Source organism: Pseudophryne corroboree, chromosome 11, assembly GCF_028390025.1.
Source record: "Pseudophryne corroboree isolate aPseCor3 chromosome 11, aPseCor3.hap2, whole genome shotgun sequence".
Classification (NCBI taxonomy): Eukaryota; Metazoa; Chordata; class Amphibia; order Anura; family Myobatrachidae; genus Pseudophryne; species Pseudophryne corroboree.
Window position 1 is genome coordinate 52900161 of NC_086454.1, and position 17907 is coordinate 52918067.

The 17907-nt window shown below is 45.3% G+C and overlaps 1 protein-coding gene across 8 annotated transcripts in view; it reads right to left on the reverse strand.

The window, feature by feature from the left end:
- The window catches only part of MAPK8IP1 (mitogen-activated protein kinase 8 interacting protein 1), a 171867-nt gene continuing 153960 nt past the window's right edge, over positions 1-17907 (reverse strand). For all 8 annotated transcript variants that reach the window (XM_063944317.1, XM_063944312.1, XM_063944311.1 and 5 more), the window contains 4 exons: positions 9778-9897; positions 8000-8070; positions 7800-7898; positions 1-1337 (listed from right to left, as the gene is read on the reverse strand). In XM_063944317.1, the coding sequence (XP_063800387.1) occupies positions 1265-1337; positions 7800-7898; positions 8000-8070; positions 9778-9897 (363 nt within the window). In that variant the 3' untranslated portion in view covers positions 1-1264. The remainder of the gene's footprint in view (positions 1338-7799; positions 7899-7999; positions 8071-9777; positions 9898-17907) is intronic.

Sequence of the window (17907 nt, forward strand, 5' to 3'; positions counted from 1 at the left end):
TTGGTAAGTAAATCTCAGGCTGTTTATTGAGGAGCCACAAGCTGCCCTCTGCCCCCAACCCACAGGGTCTCCCCTCAAGTGCAAACACTGCACCTTTAACACACCCTTTTATCAGATGTTTCAGCCTCCTATATGTGACTACACTGTCTTTCTGAGGTGGGCCTGTCACCTAAATGCGTCTGAGGCACAGGCTGGGTAGTATCAGTATGTAGGAGAATGCGCTGTATCAGTAACCCACTAAGAACGTTTAATGTCACTGAGGCACTTTATGTTCCGAGTGCACTGATAGGTGGCATTGTCCGAATGACTCATCGATACAGGCGTGGGCCGCACGTGATATGTCTGTGACTGACAGGAAATCTGGTGTGCAAAGGAACAAATGCTTCCCCAAAGATGGACACCTTTTCTTCAAATCCTACTAATCTTTCAGATGTTTTATATGTGTTAGACTTCGCACTGGTTCTGTAAAATAAAGCAACATGGATTCTAGGTTTAGAGGCCTTCATCAGGTCGCTGACAGTGATGGAAACCAAAGCACGCAGCACGTTCTCCATCCGCGAATCCTTAGTCCATTTTGAAGCGCACTTACAATATTACTCCCTCGTCACTATAGTCCTCAGTACTTGCATATATCCTGCGTATAAACCTCCTAAGGCCTATCCGTTCGTGCACACTGCTTATGTCACACATGACACCGCGCCCATTGCTTATTTGAGATGCCGCGTCTTCCTCTCTCTCCGCATGTTACCCTGTGACACCCGTTCTGTCACTAATATACACTAGTATAATGCACGCACAATCATTCACTAGCCCTTACTTGATATAAATACTTTGATGATACACAATGTCTCAGTACACAGAGATGCCAGCATGCAGAGGCAGTGTGTGTGTGTCCACATCCCCCCCCTCGCTCACTGAGTAGTCTAGTCCGGCCTGCCACATTTGCTCATCCTAGCACCTTCCTTTTGCAGTGTAGGGGGGGGGGGGGGGGGGTGCAGCTGTCCGCTGGCACCCTAGCTGCTTGAATATGCACAGTGGGGTTGGGGGCAGAGCCCAATACGGAGAAGGTTATCGGGGAGAGTTATAAGATAGAACAGGAACTGATCGCCCTGGCTGACTTTCACACACCCAAGTTCACCAGTCCTGCAGGGCGGAGGAGTGCAAGCCTCTATCCCCTCACTCTTCCACCAGTCCGGAAGCTTCCTGCTCCTATGTGAGCACTTAGTCCATGCACAGAACAGGTTTCAGTGTTAGAAATCCATGGCTACTCCAGGTATATATCCTCTGTGGGACACGTGTACTCCACAAACTCTTTGTAAAACTGCTGGAAGGCTCTCCTGTAAGGAAGAGAGACGGTGGTTGGAACAAAGTCACACGCAGAGAGCAAATATAAAGAAAGTCATCGCTGATCATGAGTTCATGACTAATACATGTATCACTTTAAAGGGACACGATCGTTCCCTATATATTTTATTTTTAAAATAAAATATATAGGGGGTTTACACGCAATGCAACTGGCAACATTTATCAGAAAAGTGATGCTGACTTCCATATGCTGTACACCAAGCCTGGCCAACCTGTGGCTCTCCAGCTGCTGTAAAACTACAAGTCCCAGCATACCCTGCCACAGGTTTGCTATAAGAGAATGCTAAGACTGTAGCAGAGCATGCTGGGATAAGTAGTTTCACAACAGCTGGAGAACCACAGGTTGGCCAGCCCTGCTATACTAAGAGTGTAGAGATAAAGGGGAGAGAGATAAAGTACCAACCAGCTTTTAACTGTAAAGATACAGGCTGTGTTTGAAATATAACAGTTACGAGCTGATTGGACGGTACTTTATCTCTCTCCAAAGTCTGATACATCTTCCTCCAACTGTGAAGCTCCAGGTTGCCTGACTGTTTTATAATATGCCACCCTGTCTCCTCCCCGGACTATCACCCCGTCCTATTGTTGTTGAAGCCCAGTCAAGTTGGTACTGGAGCACCTCGTATCACAAGGACAGAGGTTTGGTTTTACTTTTGAAACCTTTTTTATTTATAATTTTTTGAGTGTGTTTGACTATATTATTTTATTTCCCTATAATTACACTAATTTACTTTTAGGCAGGGACCACCCAGGGTTTCAGGGGAAGCATAGGAGCACCTGCAAATATCGGGAACAGGGACCCTACATTGCTCATTTACTCATTATAGTAACAATCGGCCTAGGTTATATTATTATTATTATATATTGTACTTATTTGCATTACCTTTCCCTGCCTGTATGAGTTGTGTAACCAGCACGCGTCAGTCTGGCTGACTATTACAGTGCTGGTTCCCCTGTTATGCTGAGCACAGGACCGGTGATTATATCAGAGCTCATTATCCCTACACCGGACACTCTGGGACTCTTCCACATTCCCCATGGGCTGCGGTGTTCTTGGTAATAAATAACTGGAATTCCCGGCATGACCGCTCTTCTCAGGGCTGCCATCAGAAATTGTGGGGCCCAGGACTGACTAAATAGACAGGGCCCCTCCCTCCCGAAAAAAAAATTCTGGTGCAGTGCGCCACCCCTATGTGATGTCATACATTGTGATGTTACATATAGGTGGAGTGTTGCAGATCTACAGGAACTATTTATAGAGAGCGGATGCGCAGATATGGCTTGTTTTTAAGAAGTACTCCCTGCGTATCAGACTGCTGTTGATTCACAGACCGGTGCAGCTCTACAAGTATAGACGGTAGGAGCTAGGGGTGGGCCCCCTCTCTGTATGAGCCCAGGACACCAGTCCCCACAGTCCCCCCTGATGGCTGCCCTGGCTCTTCTATCCCCTAGCCCAGGCCTGGCCAACCTGTGGCTCTCCAGATGTTGTGAAACTACACATCCCAGCATGCCCTGCCACAGTTTTAGCATTCCCTAATAGCAAAACTGTGGAAAGGCATGATGGGACTTGTAGTTTTACAACAGCTGGAGAGCCACAGGTTGGCCAGGCCTGCCCTAGCCCCATGCATAGTAGACAACTGTCCGTTGTACCAAAACACTGTAGTAATAAGCACTCCCACATCTCTTGATATGACCATTGACCACAGACAATAAGATACTGTTGCTCAGGCCAATCACTAGGCCAGAGGTTCCCAAACGCGGTCCTCAAGGCACCCCACGGTCCAGGTTTTAAATGCATCCATGCTTGGCCACAGGTGACTTAATTAGCATCTCAGTCAATTTGATATAACCATCTGTGCTGAGACATGGATATACCTAAATTCTGGACTGTTGGGGTGCCTTGAGGACCACTTTTGGGAACCTCTGCACTAGGCAACATGAGTCCACGCTGACCAAACACACACATGACCAAACTGAACAACTATCATCACTTAGGCCAATCGACCATCCCTTTTCCAGCATCATCAGGGTGGTTCTGTAACATAGGCTGCAATATTGGCCTAGTCACCCGATACCGCAGCTCATTAGTGAGAGATGGCTCAAAGCTTGGAGAGAGAAACAGGGGGAAGTGTATTATAGCGGCACGCACCGTGCCACTATCGCTCTTCCTGTTTCGCCTCTTTATCAAGGTGAAGCAGGACGCAATATCAACACCACGATGTGTTAACATCTCGTCTGCCGGAGTGGTGGAGTGAAAACTCCCCTCAGCAATCCCAGTCAGGGCCACACAGCATCAGCATCACATTGCGCATCACAAGGTCTCTCATGTGAGCAGCCAGGACTGCCAAAGTCTCCGCAGGTATGTACACATATCGGCAGGTGACACCTTCTGATATGGGAAAAAAACGATAAGCAGGTTTTCTTATTGCTTTAGGCAAAAAAAAAAAAAAAAATTCAGTTAGTTTGTGAATTACTCGGTAGTTATCAGCTGTGTGACGGCTATGGCACGGTTATAATCTATAATACACCGCAGGCTGCTCTTACTGCCTGGAGAAGTGATAAAGCAGTGATAAGTGCAAGGTGATGACGCACCAGCCAATCAGCTCCTAACTGTCATTTTTCAAACCCATAATGATTGGCTGGTGTGTTATCACCTTCCACTTATCACTGCTTTATCATTTCTCCAGGCTTAATACATCTGCCCCACAGAGTATACATATGACCATAGCCAGCTATCATATGTGAATATCTGTACAAGGAATGTATCACTAAAGAGTGTTCGTAAATGGATCATGTGACTACCCGTGCTTTTCTAAATATAGATTATTTTCTTTACTTTGGTGATAATGTCCCTTTACAGAAAATCAGCCCCGCATGTAAAATAATTTCCATTTTCCCTTTATTTCTTTTGATAAATACATGGGCCCTCATTCCGAGTTGATCGGTCGCAAGGCGAATTTAGCAGAGTTACACACGCTAAGCCGCCGCCTACTGGGAGTGAATCTTAGCTTCTTAAAATTGCGACCGATGTATTCGCAATATTGCGATTACTAACTACTTAGCAGTTTCAGAGTAGCTTCAGACTTACTCTGCCTGTGCGATCAGTTCAGTGCTTGTCGTTCCTGGTTGACGTCACAAACACACCCAGCGTTCGCCCAGGCACTCCCACCGTTTCTCCGGCCACTCCTGCGTTTTTTCCGGAAACGGTAGCGTTTTCAGCCACACGCCCCTGAAACGCCGTGTTTCCGCCCAGTAACACCCATTTCCTGTCAATCACATTACGATCGCCGGAGCGATGAAAAAGCCGTGAGTAAAAATACTTTCTTCATAGTAAAGTTACTTGGCGCAGTCGCAGTGCGAACATTGCGCATGCGTACTAAGCGGATTTTCACTGCGATGCGATGAAAAATACCGAGCGAACAACTCGGAATGAGGGCCATGGCTTTGTACAGACTCTCTTCATTGAGTGCCATGTCCCTCCATCTTTCATTTGATGGCTTGGGAATATGTTACCACTCCTGTAATTGGAGAATTATTTAGATTTTTGTCTTCAATGAGTGCGTGCAGTTCTAAATAGTACAGCTAGGGGGCGCTCCACAACTGCAGATTTCCCTAGCCTTAAACACACGGGAGCTGTAACTGCACTTGTCCAGTCAGTGCTATTACATTAGGATACAAATGGCCATCTATTCTCTGAGAGCTCCATAGAGGTCATGCTACATTTTAAATGGAGTATTAGTACAGCATTGGATGTGTATAAATCTTTGTAATAATCTCAGGCTGCTGTCCTGTAACATAAAGGGCAGCCGTCTGCTACATGCAGTACAGTGAAGGCGGCCATTCTGTGGGCTGAGCCAATATTCATTGAAAGACAGCCTGTCCGTTTGTTAGGAATCGGTGACATCACCGACATCATGGCTGAACCAATCAGCAGGTACAGTGGTTAAGATGCAAGCCTGCTTCATAGTTTGTATCTCAGGAGATTAGCACCGGCAGCGAACATAGACAACCTCTGTATGTGCCATATATTCTTCATTTAGTCCTGAGGCTGCTCCTCCATCCCCTTTCCTCATGCCTTGAACATCTTTGCTTACATACAGATGGAGCTAGCGTTATTTCACCTGGCTGAGGCGCAGGTGTGCACTCCCGTCCGCCTAGTCATGCCGGCTGTACATGAGCCGCTTCCCATTCAGAGCGTCTCTGTCCGGGCGCGCGAACGGAGATGCTCTCCATTAAAGTGAATGGGGAGCGTCATGGAGACGCTCACAGTGACTAGGTGCGCCTAGTCACATAAAGAGCCAAGATAAAGAAGGCTCCATCTGTACTGCCATCAGTCTACCTCCCGTTTGCTTGCACCTCATGTCATCTGTCTGTCTCTGTCGCTCCTCCCCACTAGATTGTTAGCTCTTCAGAGCAGGGCCCTCTTTCCTCTTGTTGTCTTAGCCCTCTTCTCAACATATTTCACTCACGGCTCTCTCCTACTCAGCGACCATCTTTACCTGCCTATTCTCCTGCTGGTAAAGGCTCATATCTATCTATGGCCGCCAGCCCCAAATAGCACAATGATTACTCCCTCAATAGGTGTAGTATGGTATGCCGGCGGCCGGGCTCCCGGCGACCAGCATACCGGCGCCGGGAGCCCAACCACCGGCATACCATACTACACCTATTGAGGGAGTAATCATTGTGATTATATCAGAGCTCATTATCCCTACACCGGAGACTCTGGGAATCTTCCACATTCCCTATGGGCTGCGGTGTTCTTGGTAATGAATAACTGGAATTCCCGGCATGACAGCTCTTCTCAGGGCTGCCATCAGAAATTGAGGGGCACGTTCTCCCTCCAGGGGGGTCGTGGACCCCTATGAGGAAGAATATCTGTCGGTGTGTCGGGATTCCGGCGCCGTTATACTGTGCGCCGGGATCCCGACATTCGGCAACCTGAAGACCACCCATATATATATATATATATATATATATATATATATATATTATATGTATATATATATACTGCATACAGTGTTGTTTGCAATATGTACTGAAGGTTAAAATACTACTAAAAATGCATATACTGTAAACCACATTTACATAGCAATTTAATAGGCATTGTACTTGGGCTGACCGATGCGTTCATACTGCGTTATTAAAACTTGCGGTATTAGCAGACATCTTGTTGAAGCCATACGCATGTGCTCACAATACGATGACTAGAAGTTGTTGGAGTTTTTTTTTTTGGTTTGTTCTTTAAGAGTATTAAAACAAGAGCAATATCCAGTGTCCAAAATCTCAGCAGTTGTACCAGCTGGGTGGAAGTCAGAAGCCACAAAATGAGCAAAGAAACATAATGAAGAGTATTGTTGTATGGGAATACAGTACTATATCCCAGCATCACTGAAGATCCCAACATCGGAAGGGGTAAATAGTTCTACACCACCCCCCACCCCCCCGTGTCTCCTACCCTAACTCTCGAGGGGTGGCGGATATAGCTAACCACCCCCTAGTGTCTAACCCTAACCCCGATACCCACCGTCGGGATGTTAGCTGTTGGAGATCTGGTGCCAGTCTCCTGAGTGGTGTTGGCATTCCGTCATCGGTCACATGACTCACTGGTTGCTGCATGAATAGGAAGCACTGCGACAATTCGCCGCAACACAACACAACTTTCACACATACAGACACAAGGCTGTAGCGTATAATTTGGTACAATCATTTGTCATTTTTAAGAAACATTTTCATCATTACTTTAATATCGGTTTGCATGCGCTCAGCACTTGGAAATAGGTTCCAGTGCTTACCTAAACTTACAAGGTGATACAAGATTGATAGTAGCTTCCACAGTCTGGACACAGGCTTATATAACAGGTGCCGACAATCAAAATGTCAACACCATAATCTTGACATGTTCTGAATGTCGACATGTATTGAATAATGACAGATTATATGCCAACAATCACAAGAGGACATGCAATAAGGGTTAGGCTGCAATTAGGGTTATGCCAGCAATGCATAAGTTGGTCGACTCCATCATCACTGACCGGCGATCAAAAACACAGATCGTCGGACATTGATGATCGCCAATCCATTTGGGAATCGCTGATCCCAATAATTTTTGGGGCGGCATCGGAGTATCAAAGATTTCCAACATGTTGGAATCCCGGATTCCCCGCCCAGGTATTGGGAGAACGGGGAATTGCCTTAAGTCTGCAGTAGGGTTAGTTTACGACAAAATATACGTGTCGATATTGTAACCGTCAACATTCATAATGTAAACATTTTAAATGTTGATATTCAGTTCCTCATTTGGCTGCGGATATGCACAGGCAAGAGGGAAGGGGGGGTTTCACGGAAGCTGCACACGGGCCCGCCTCTCTCTTGATCCACCCCTGACTCTGGATAAGGCTTCAGATATACAAAAGCCACTGCCGCAGACTTACCCGACAGACTCTGCCAGGGGTTTGGTGGATTCTTCAGAGACAAATACGTGACATGCAAACCGATGGTCTGAAGGGTGTTTAGTGATGAAGCCAAAATATCTAGAGGAGGGAAGAAAAAGGAAAAGTATGAGCAACAGACAAGGGGCGGAGGGTGGTAGAGAACAAGGAGATGCCACTGAATCTGCCCCCCAGTAACTCACTTGCTGTTCTTAGGGTGGTAGCCGCAGAAGGATACGTTCTTTAACTGGAAGAAATGGCTGAATGTGTTCACCTGCAGGAAGGTAAACAGGACAGGAGCTGAGGAGCGGCTAATAAACAGTCACTGACAAGGGAGCGTGCAAAGGGGACCTTCCCGCTATTCACCCTGAGAAGCATAAAACAAGCTCTGCTGGCAGCTAGTGGCGTCTGGTTAAACATTATCTTCAGTCCAACTTTTGGGCTGGGGGACTTCTGTGAGAGCCCTAATAATTATGAGTCCTAGTCACCAGAAAATTTACTGACAGTAAGATTTATTTTTTTCCTGTTAGTAAGAAAAACATTGAGCTCAATAAACATCCAGGACTTATTTCATCCATAACATTCACCACAACAATGTTTCTGCTACTGAATAACATCTTCACACTGTGATAAAATTGCCTGCAAAAAATATAATTTTCCCATCATCCTTGGAGGCCACTGGAGACACGGGGCCACAGTGAGGGGTGTGAGAAGCCTGGGCACTTTCCAGTTTACCACCCCAACTCCAGCTCCTCCCACTCTATACACTGACCAATGGTGCCAGGTATACTCTCTGTTGATGCCAGGGTAGCCTAGCTATTTCTGAAGTCATTTTCTTTATTTGCTATTACTCTCTGTGCATCTACCTTCGTCAGTGCCTACTGGGGCCACATTAAGTGGTAAGAGGAGTTGCCACGTGGCAGCCTGCTTCCAATGTGGGATCCTCTCCGGGGCTCTGTAAGCCCCAGGCCACGCAATAAGGTGAGAGGCTTTCTACTACTTTCCAGTGGGGAGTCTTCCTTTAAGTTGTGGTCTTCCCACCTCCCCACTGGGTAGACCACAACTCCCAACTGCCATTTTTCAAACACAAAAGTTAGGAGCTGATTGGCTAGAGCCCCATTTATCATACGCAATGGGTTTCATCATTCACAGCAAGTTTTATCACTCGTTGATAAATGGGCCCCTAAATGCTCCAGGCAGGTCCGTTCCTAGCCAGAATGGGCTGAGGGCGGAATCAGGCCGTCAGTAAATAACTTTGGAATGATGGTGTTCACAAAGATCCTGCTGCTCAGAAAGGAAAATATGAGCATAATAGTTGAATACATCCATCTTGTAAAAAGGGGATCCGGTCTCTAGGTCGACCACTATTGGTCGACAGTAACTAGGTCGACAGGGTGTCTAAGTCGACATGTTCTAGGTCAACAAGTCAAAAGGTCGACATGAGTTTTTCGCTAATTTTTCTTTTTTTTTACTTTTTCATACTTAACGGTCCACGTGGACTACAATTGGGAATGGTAACCTGTGCCGAGCGCAGCGGTAGCGGAGCGAGGCGCCTTGCCCGAAGCGCAAGCCATGCGAGGTGACACAGTTCACTAATTGGGGTTCCCAGTCACTCTACAAAGAAAACAACACAAAAAAATGAAAAAACTCATGTCGACCTTTTCACCTGTCGACCTAGAGACCCTGTCGACCTAGTTACTGTCGACCAATAGTGGTCGACCTAGATACTGACGACCTAGTTACTATCTACCTTCCATACCACACCCTGTAAAAAGGCCCATAGCAACCAAACAGCTTATCGTTATCCAGTACATTTATAGAATGATAGGTACAATCTGATTGATTGATTGATTGATTGATTGATTGATTGACTGATTGCTAGTTGATTAAATCTCCCCAAAAGTGACCAATAGCAGAGCCCACTGTGTGCTGGGAACAGGTACACTATAAACCCGAGGCTGGCTATGGAAGCTGTACCTACCTGGCAGTGATCTTGAGGGTCTTCCCCATGAACTGCTATCTTTAATCCCCGCAGGCTGATCTCCAGCACACAGCTAGATGGAGGGTTTGACAGCACTGTAAGGCGACGAGACATAGCAATCTGAAATGACAAGGCTAGAGGTCAGCGGACAGTGGATGTTATGTAAGCATTATTATAATTACTAACAATTATTTCTATAGCACCAGCACACACTGCAGCGCTTTACAATTGGGGAAAAGTGCAGTAATAAAACAAGACAATTTATAGATAAAGCTGTCCTGCGTGGAAGTTTGCAATCTATAGTATAATAGGAGTTTGACAAAGTAGTGACACTTGGTGAATAAAGATCCGGCCATGTTGCAATGACCATGAGCAGGGCCGGACTGGCCCACGGGTGTGCAGGGGAAATGTCCGGTGGGCCCCAAACCCTCCTCTACGGATCCGTAACTGGGTGGAGAAGGATCAAGGATGAACTTGGGTGCTTGGTTTGTTTCTATGGAAACTACACCAAGATTAGCCCATTTGCTAATCAAGGTAGGTTGCCCTAACACACCCCTGTCCCCTTATTTATAATGGGACCCTGTTCTTTGTATGTCCTCGCTAATGATTGGCCAAGTCCCTCTGTGGTGACTGGCCAGACCCCTTAAATTTGGACTCCTACCACTGTATTCCCTGGTGGGTCCTTCATGCCCCAGTCTAACACTGCCCACGAGCACAGCAATGTTGTTTTAGGGGCAGAAGTAGGTTGGAGTATGGAAAGAAAATAAGTGTACCTGTAGCATTAACTGTGCAGGGGGTTAGTATATAGGTAGAATATTCAGGAAGGGGGAGTTTAAGAAAGTGGTTTGGGTTTCTTTTTCGTAAGTACTTTTTATTGATTTGCAATATATTTTACAAATCTAACCAAAAATACGAGTACCCCTTGTGATTGGGGAAATTGATACGCTTGGCTGCCAGGGTGGGTTTTCAGGGAGCCCTGGAAGTTTTGGAGATAAGCGGAGAGTCTTTTTATACAAGTAGGCAAATTCCACAGAGTGGGTGCAGCCCGAAAAAGTCCTCAACTTGGGACTGGAACAGATAATGAGTGTGGATGAGAGGCGAAGGTGTGACCAGGATGGGTTATATTGTTTCCTGTGACTGATCTTCTATACTATACATGAGATGCTTATGTGCACCAAAACCCATTGCGAAGTCATAACTGATCCTCACCACAGAGATGCATCTTGGGAGAGACTACGCCTATGAAACAAAACAGGTCTAGCGTCCAGTTCAGTTTCAGATCATCATAAATAAAGTTCTAAATGGTCAATAACATTTCCAAAGGAGTCACAGTTCTTTAATGCACAAACTTTTGCCATAGCGTCCTTCTTGTTCCTCGCTGAGGCTCCTTCTTTACCACGCAGTATTTCCAAGTGTCTTACAAAATGGTGATATACATGGTATACAGTCACTTTTATCTGGTCTCATTTGCTCTGTGCTCACGCCTGGTGTGGGAAGTCTGCGCAGTCTGGATTTCGGCTCGTAGTTGTTTTTTGTTTCGTTCAGGACAGATCTCACGGGATATTTTAAAAATGTTGACATCACGCAGTGTTGACATTGTGGATCTGTCAAAATTCTAAACATGTCAATATCTAAATGACAACATTCAGAACATGTAGACATTATGGTGTCAACATTTTGATTGTCGACGGTATACCTGGCCCACAAACTGTATACCCAAACGCTTTCACATAGGTCTAAGGTAGGGCAAAGAGCTCACACTGGGAGATATTTGCAGCCAAAGGAAGAGATGTCTATCTGACAAAAAATGGCAGCTAGACCAAGGATAATTCGGGCAAATAAAGACGATGGGAGATCCAGAGAGGAAGGCCACATTTGGGTGTCATCTGCATAAAGCTAATACTGAGGCCCAGGGAGATTATTAATCTTCCAAGACAAGGGGTATAGACAGAGAAGAGCAGAAAGCCAAAAGCTGAGCCCTGTTAAACGCCAACTGATCGAATAGTAAAGAGGAGGTGTTGTCAGAAAAGGTGGGAGGAGAAGAAGAGGTTAAAGACGACATCTTCATTTGTGTGATCAAAGAAAGAAAAGGTGTCTGAGGGTGCAGAATAGGAAGAGCAGATCTTATCTAGCTTGTGCTTCAAGTAGGAAGATCTTGGTCAGCGATGTTGGTGTTACAGTGGCAGTAGGTGTATGAGGGTAAAGAGAAAAGAGGCTGCGACTAGTACAGTTAAGGAATGAAGACAGTGCTGGGCCTGAAAGGGGGTAGCACAAAGTTAAGAGATTTCATTGGACCCACAGGTGTGGAAGCTGAAGGTAATGGCAATAGTGAGGTTATGTTGGGGGAGATGATGGTGGAGAAACAGTGTCCAGACTTGACCAACCTGCTGATGATAACGGGGCCACAGATGCTTTGCTTCTATGCCGCACCTTACATAGTAACATAGTTTCTGAGGTTGAAAAAGGACAATTTGTCCATCGAGTTCAATGTGTTAGTGGTCTCCTACACCAAACTATAATTAAGACTAATTTCAACTGTGTGTTAGGATCTCCTGCTCTGTGCTGCCACGTCGCCATGGCAACCGGGAGGCAAGTGTTAGCGAAGTAACCTGAGCGCAGCTGATACTCCGGTCCGGGTTTTTACTGTGTAGTGGTTACAGGCTCTGTGCACGGCAGGGAATCCGGCGCTGGTTTTGTGCTCACAGTCTGAGGTCTGAGTGGGGCGTGGACAGCACCTGCTATATAAACCATCCTCTCCGGCTAGGCAAATGCTGCTGAATCTTTGTTTGTTAGTCAGTTCCAGAGAGTTAGCTAGTACTGTGTGACTTTGTATTTACTTGTTGCTTACTGCGAATAGGCCTTGGGATTCGGTACTTCATTCTGCCAATCCGGACCTAGCAGTAAGACTGGAGTCAGTTGTTTGACCTGCTGGGGTTCTTTTGCTATTCTGTGAACCCAGCAGGTTTGCGGCTGTACTCTCAGACCTGCTTGCTTAATCCTCCCTCACTGTGCAGGGCGTCCAGGTGTCAGTTTAGTGGCAGTAAGCTGAACCTGTGCCCTGCAAGTGGGGGTTAGGATTGTGAATACTCTCCTTGTGTCTATATTTCTATCTCTGACCAAGGAGTTTATTCCCACACCCGTTGGTAACCCTTTGGTGTTTTTTCTGTTGCTCTTAGCAACATCATTTCAGGTGCTCCACATGTTAAATCACTACACATCGCTTCATTGTCCGCTCTATTCCATCTGAGCATTCCTGACACTAGGGAGACACCCAATTCCTGAGCCTTTGGGCTTCTCCGTTCAGTTTGTGTTTATTAGTTATTCCATCACCTCCTGTGTATGTTATGTTATACTGTCTGTGAGTTCGTTTGCTTCGCTTCCCTCTCTGTTCATACACCGGTATACTCCTGTTAGCACTGGTGTGCGTAACATATTCAGCAGCCTTACTCCTGTTGAAATTTTGTGGGAATATGGAGCATACCCCTCAAAATACTTTGCAACAGGTGGTCGATCAGGTGCAGGTCCTGACTCGACAATTTAATGAGATGTCCATTAAAATGAACACCCCGCAGGCCGCTAGCGGAGCTCCCGCAGCAGCAGCGGCAAGTCCAGGGGTTAAGGAGCCGAAAGTAAATCTCCCGGATCGTTTTTCTGGAGATCGCTCGCAGTTCTTTTGTTTCAAGGAGAGCTGTAAGCTATATTTCAGGCTTAGGCCCCAGTCTTCTGGGTCGGAGATTCAGCGGGTGGGCATGGTGATTTCCTTGCTACAAGGAGACCCACAGGTCTGGGCATATGGGTTACAGCCTGACTGTCCGTCGCTTAAAAGTGTTGATGCTTTTTTTACGGCACTGGGCATTTTGTATGATGACCCTGACAAGATGGCTTCAGCCGAGGCTCAGATTACGGTTCTTAAGCAAGGGCGACGGCCAGCTGAGGTTTATAGTACGGAGTTTCGGAGGTTGGCTCATGATACCCAGTGGAATGACCCAGCCCTGAGAAACCAGTACCGAAGGGGCCTTTCTGACCAGATAAAGGACCAACTGGTACAATATCCCTCGCCTGATAGCTTAGATCAGCTCATGCAGTTATCCATCCGGGTGGATAGACGGCTGAGAGAGCGTAGGCTTGAAAGGGAGACCGCAGTTTCCTTTTTTCCCAAGGGAACCTCAGACTCTGAGGAATATTCCGAGGAGCCTATGCAGATTGGGGCTACCCGCCTCTCCTCGCGTGAGAAGACGCGGAGGAGACAGCAGGGTTTGTGTTTGTACTGTGGGAATAAAGGTCATGTTGTAGTATCATGCCCAGAAAAACCGGAAAACTTCAGGGCCTGAGGGTGATGGGAAATATCCTGTCAGGCCAGAAGTCAGAATTTCCTAAAAAGACTTTTCTCATTCCGGTGACTTTGGAGATCCTCGGTCAAACTGTCAAGACTGAGGCCTTTGTTGACAGTGGGGCCGATGGGGTTTTCATGGACCGTCAATTCGCCCTGGAACACTCTGTTCCCTCAGTACCTTTGGCATCAGAGATTGAGATCTGTGGGTTAAACGGGGAACCATTGTCCCAGGGTAAAATTACCTCCTGCACCAGCCAAATTCCTTTGTTTATTGGAGCCACACACTCTGAAAAATTGTCTTTTTATGTGACTGTCTGTTCTTTTGCCCCATTGGTTTTGGGGTTACCCAGGTTAAGGGCCCATAACTCTCAATTTGACTGGGTCTCTGGGGAGATTCTTAGTTGGGGTAGTGATTGTTTCAGGAGTTGCTTGAGCCTTCCAGTCAGGCTCTCGCAGCTAAGTTTGCCAGGATTGCCAGGATGTTATGCAGATTTTGCGGATGTGTTCTCCAAAAAAGTTGCGGAGGTACTACCTCCCCATCGCCCCTATGACTGTGCCATTGATTTGTTGCCGGATGCTAAGCTTCCCAAGAGCAGGTTGTACTCCCTGTCACGTCCTGAGACTCAGGCTATGGCAGAGTACATTCAGGAGAACTTGGCTAAGGGATTTATCAGACCCTCACAGTCCCCAGTTGGGTCGGGGTTCTTTTTCGTGGGTAAAAAGGACGGTTCGTTGCGACCCTGCATCGACTTCAGGGAATTGAACCGTATCACGATTAAAAAATCGTACCCACTGCCTCTCATTTCGGTTTTGTTTGACCAGCTTCGTACTGCCACCATTTTTTCTAAGATTGACCTACGCGGGGGCGTGGACAGCACCTGCTATATAAACCATCCTCTCAGGCTAGGCAAATGCTGCTGAATCTTTGTTTGTTAGTCAGTTCCAGAGAGTTAGCTAGTACTGTGTGACTTTGTATTTACTTGTTGCTTACTGCGAATAGGCCTTGGGATTCGGTACTTCATTCTGCCAATCCGGACCTAGCAGTAAGACTGGAGTCAGTTGTTTGACCTGCTGGGGTTCTTTTGCTATTCTGTGAGCCCAGCAGGTTTGCGGCTGTACTCTCAGACCTGCTTGCTTAATCCTCCCTCACTGTGCAGGGCGTCCAGGTGTCAGTTTAGTGGCAGTAAGCTGAACCTGTGCCCTGCAAGTGGGGGTTAGGATTGTGGATACTCTCCTTGTGTCTATATTTCTATCTCTGACCAAGGAGTTTATTCCCACACCCGTTGGTAACCCTTTGGGGTTTTTTCTGTTGCTCTTAGCAACATCATTTCAGGTGCTCCACATGTTAAATCACTACACATCGCTTCATTGTCCGCTCTATTCCATCTGAGCATTCCTGACACTAGGGAGACACCCAATTCCTGAGCCTTTGGGCTTCTCCATTCACTTTGTGTGTATTAGTTATTCCATCACCTCCTGTGTATGTTATGTTATACTGTCTGTGAGTTCGTTTGCTTCGCTTCCCTCTCTGTTCATACACCGGTATACTCCAGTTAGCACTGGTGTGCGTAACACTGTGGTGAGTGTTTAGCCGTTAACTCAAATACTCAGTTTTTTTTATTACTATAGTACATGATTTAACCACCATAACCCTGTATATCCCTATCCATTAGGAATTTATCAAGCCCATTTTTAAAAGTAATGACTGAGTCCACCATCACTACTCTCTCAGGCAGGGAATTCCATATACGTATTGTCCTTTTTTTGAATAAACCTTTCCGTCTCTTTGTGTGAAATCTCCTCTCCTCCAACCTAAGTGGGTGTCCACGTGTCCTTTTTGATGATCTTACCAAAAACAAATCCCCCGCTAGCTCTGTGTATTGACCCCTTATGTATTTGTAAATGTTAATCATGTCACCTCTTAATCTCCTTTTTTTCCAATGTAAACATGCCTAGCCTAGCAATCCTTTCATCATATTCTAGAGTCTCCATCTCCTTTATCAGTTTGGTTGCTCGTCTCTGAACCTTTTCTAGTTCCAGGATATCCTTTTTGTAGTATGGTGCCCATAATTGTACACAGTATTCAAGATGTGGCCTCACTAGTAATTTATATAGTGGTACTATATCACTCTCATCCCTTGCATCAATTTCCCGCTTAATGCATGCTAATACCTTATTTGCCTTTTTTGCTGCATTCCTACTTTGGGTACTCCTACTTTGCTGCATTACTACTTTGGGTATTATCTATGTGAACACCTAAATCTTTTTCCAGTAAAGAATTCCCTAGTTTCTCCCTGATTAGTATGTAGGTGGTCTATAACTGTACAGAACATGTGATTATCGATCTGTATACGCTCATGTTGTCATACCATTCTGCCATTGATTGATACCCAGTTATATTTACAACTTGTTGTAAGTCTACATTGTTACAATAAAAACAGATTATACAAAAAAAAAGTATGTAGGTGGTGTTCTTATTTTTGCTACCGAAGTGCATTACCTAACATTTTTCTATACTGAACCTCATTCTCCATTTTGAAGCCCATGCTTCCAGTTTAAATAAGTCTTTTTGAAGAGACTCTGCATCCTTCACCGAATTTATAACCGAATTTATAACCTTACACAGACCCCTGTGGCACACCGCTGAGTACCTCAGTCCATTTTCGAAAAAGTTCCATTTACCTCCACTCGCTGCTCCCTTTTATACAACCAATTACTCACCCAAGTGCATAATGTGTTCCCTAGCCCAAGTTCTCTTAACTTGTAGATTAGTCTCATGTGAGGTACTGTACTGAAAGCTTTAGCAAAGTCTAAAAAGATAAAATCCACCTCTTTACCCTGATCTAGGTTTGCACTAACTGTTTCATAAAAGCCCATTAAGTTAGTATGACATGATCTATTCTTCACAAATCCATGTTGGTTACAATTAATAACCTTATTGGTTTCAAGGAACTCCTGTTTTATATCCCTTAAAATACCTTCCAGTACTTTCTTCACTATAGATGTGACTTACTGGTCTGTAATTACCCAGTTCAGATTTACTTCCCTTTTTAAATATTGGCACTACTTCCGCTATACACCAATCTTTGGGAACCATGCCTGATGTGAGTTAATTAAAATTAAATATAGGGGTCTTGCTAATTCTGAGTATAGTTCCATGAGAACCCTTTGGTGAATTCCGTCGGGACCAGGTGACTTATTGATCTTAATTTTTTTTAATCAGTCAGAGACTACTTCCTCACTTAAGTAAGCATTTAGCAGTGGGACATTCTCATCGCTGAGGTTATGCGTCAATCCCGTCATCTGATCATACGGATGTGAAAAACTTGTTTAATTCTTCTGCTATGTCAATGTCGTCTTTGATTAGGACGCCCAACTGGCCCTCTAAAGGGCCTATACTCTCTTTCTTTAATCTTTTGCTGTTTATGTATTTAAAAAACCTTTTGGGGTTTGATTTACTTTCCATTGCTATAATATTTCCTTTTCTATTTTAGACGCTCTGATTTCTTTTTTGCAGATTTTGTTACACTCCTTATAGTACTGGAATGACTCCGCCTTCCCGTCTGATTTATAATTTTTGAATGCTCGCCTCTTTTTGGCCATTAGTTCCTTAATCTTTTTGTTTAGCCACATTGGTTTGGAATTATTACTCCTAAATTTGCTGCCTATGAGAATGAACTTACAAGTATAACTAGCGAGCAATGTTTTTAATACATCCCATCTCTCTTTGGTATTCAATGCCCCCTAAAGCTTCCCTCATAATGGCAAAGTTAGCTTTGCTAAAGTTTAAAGTTTAG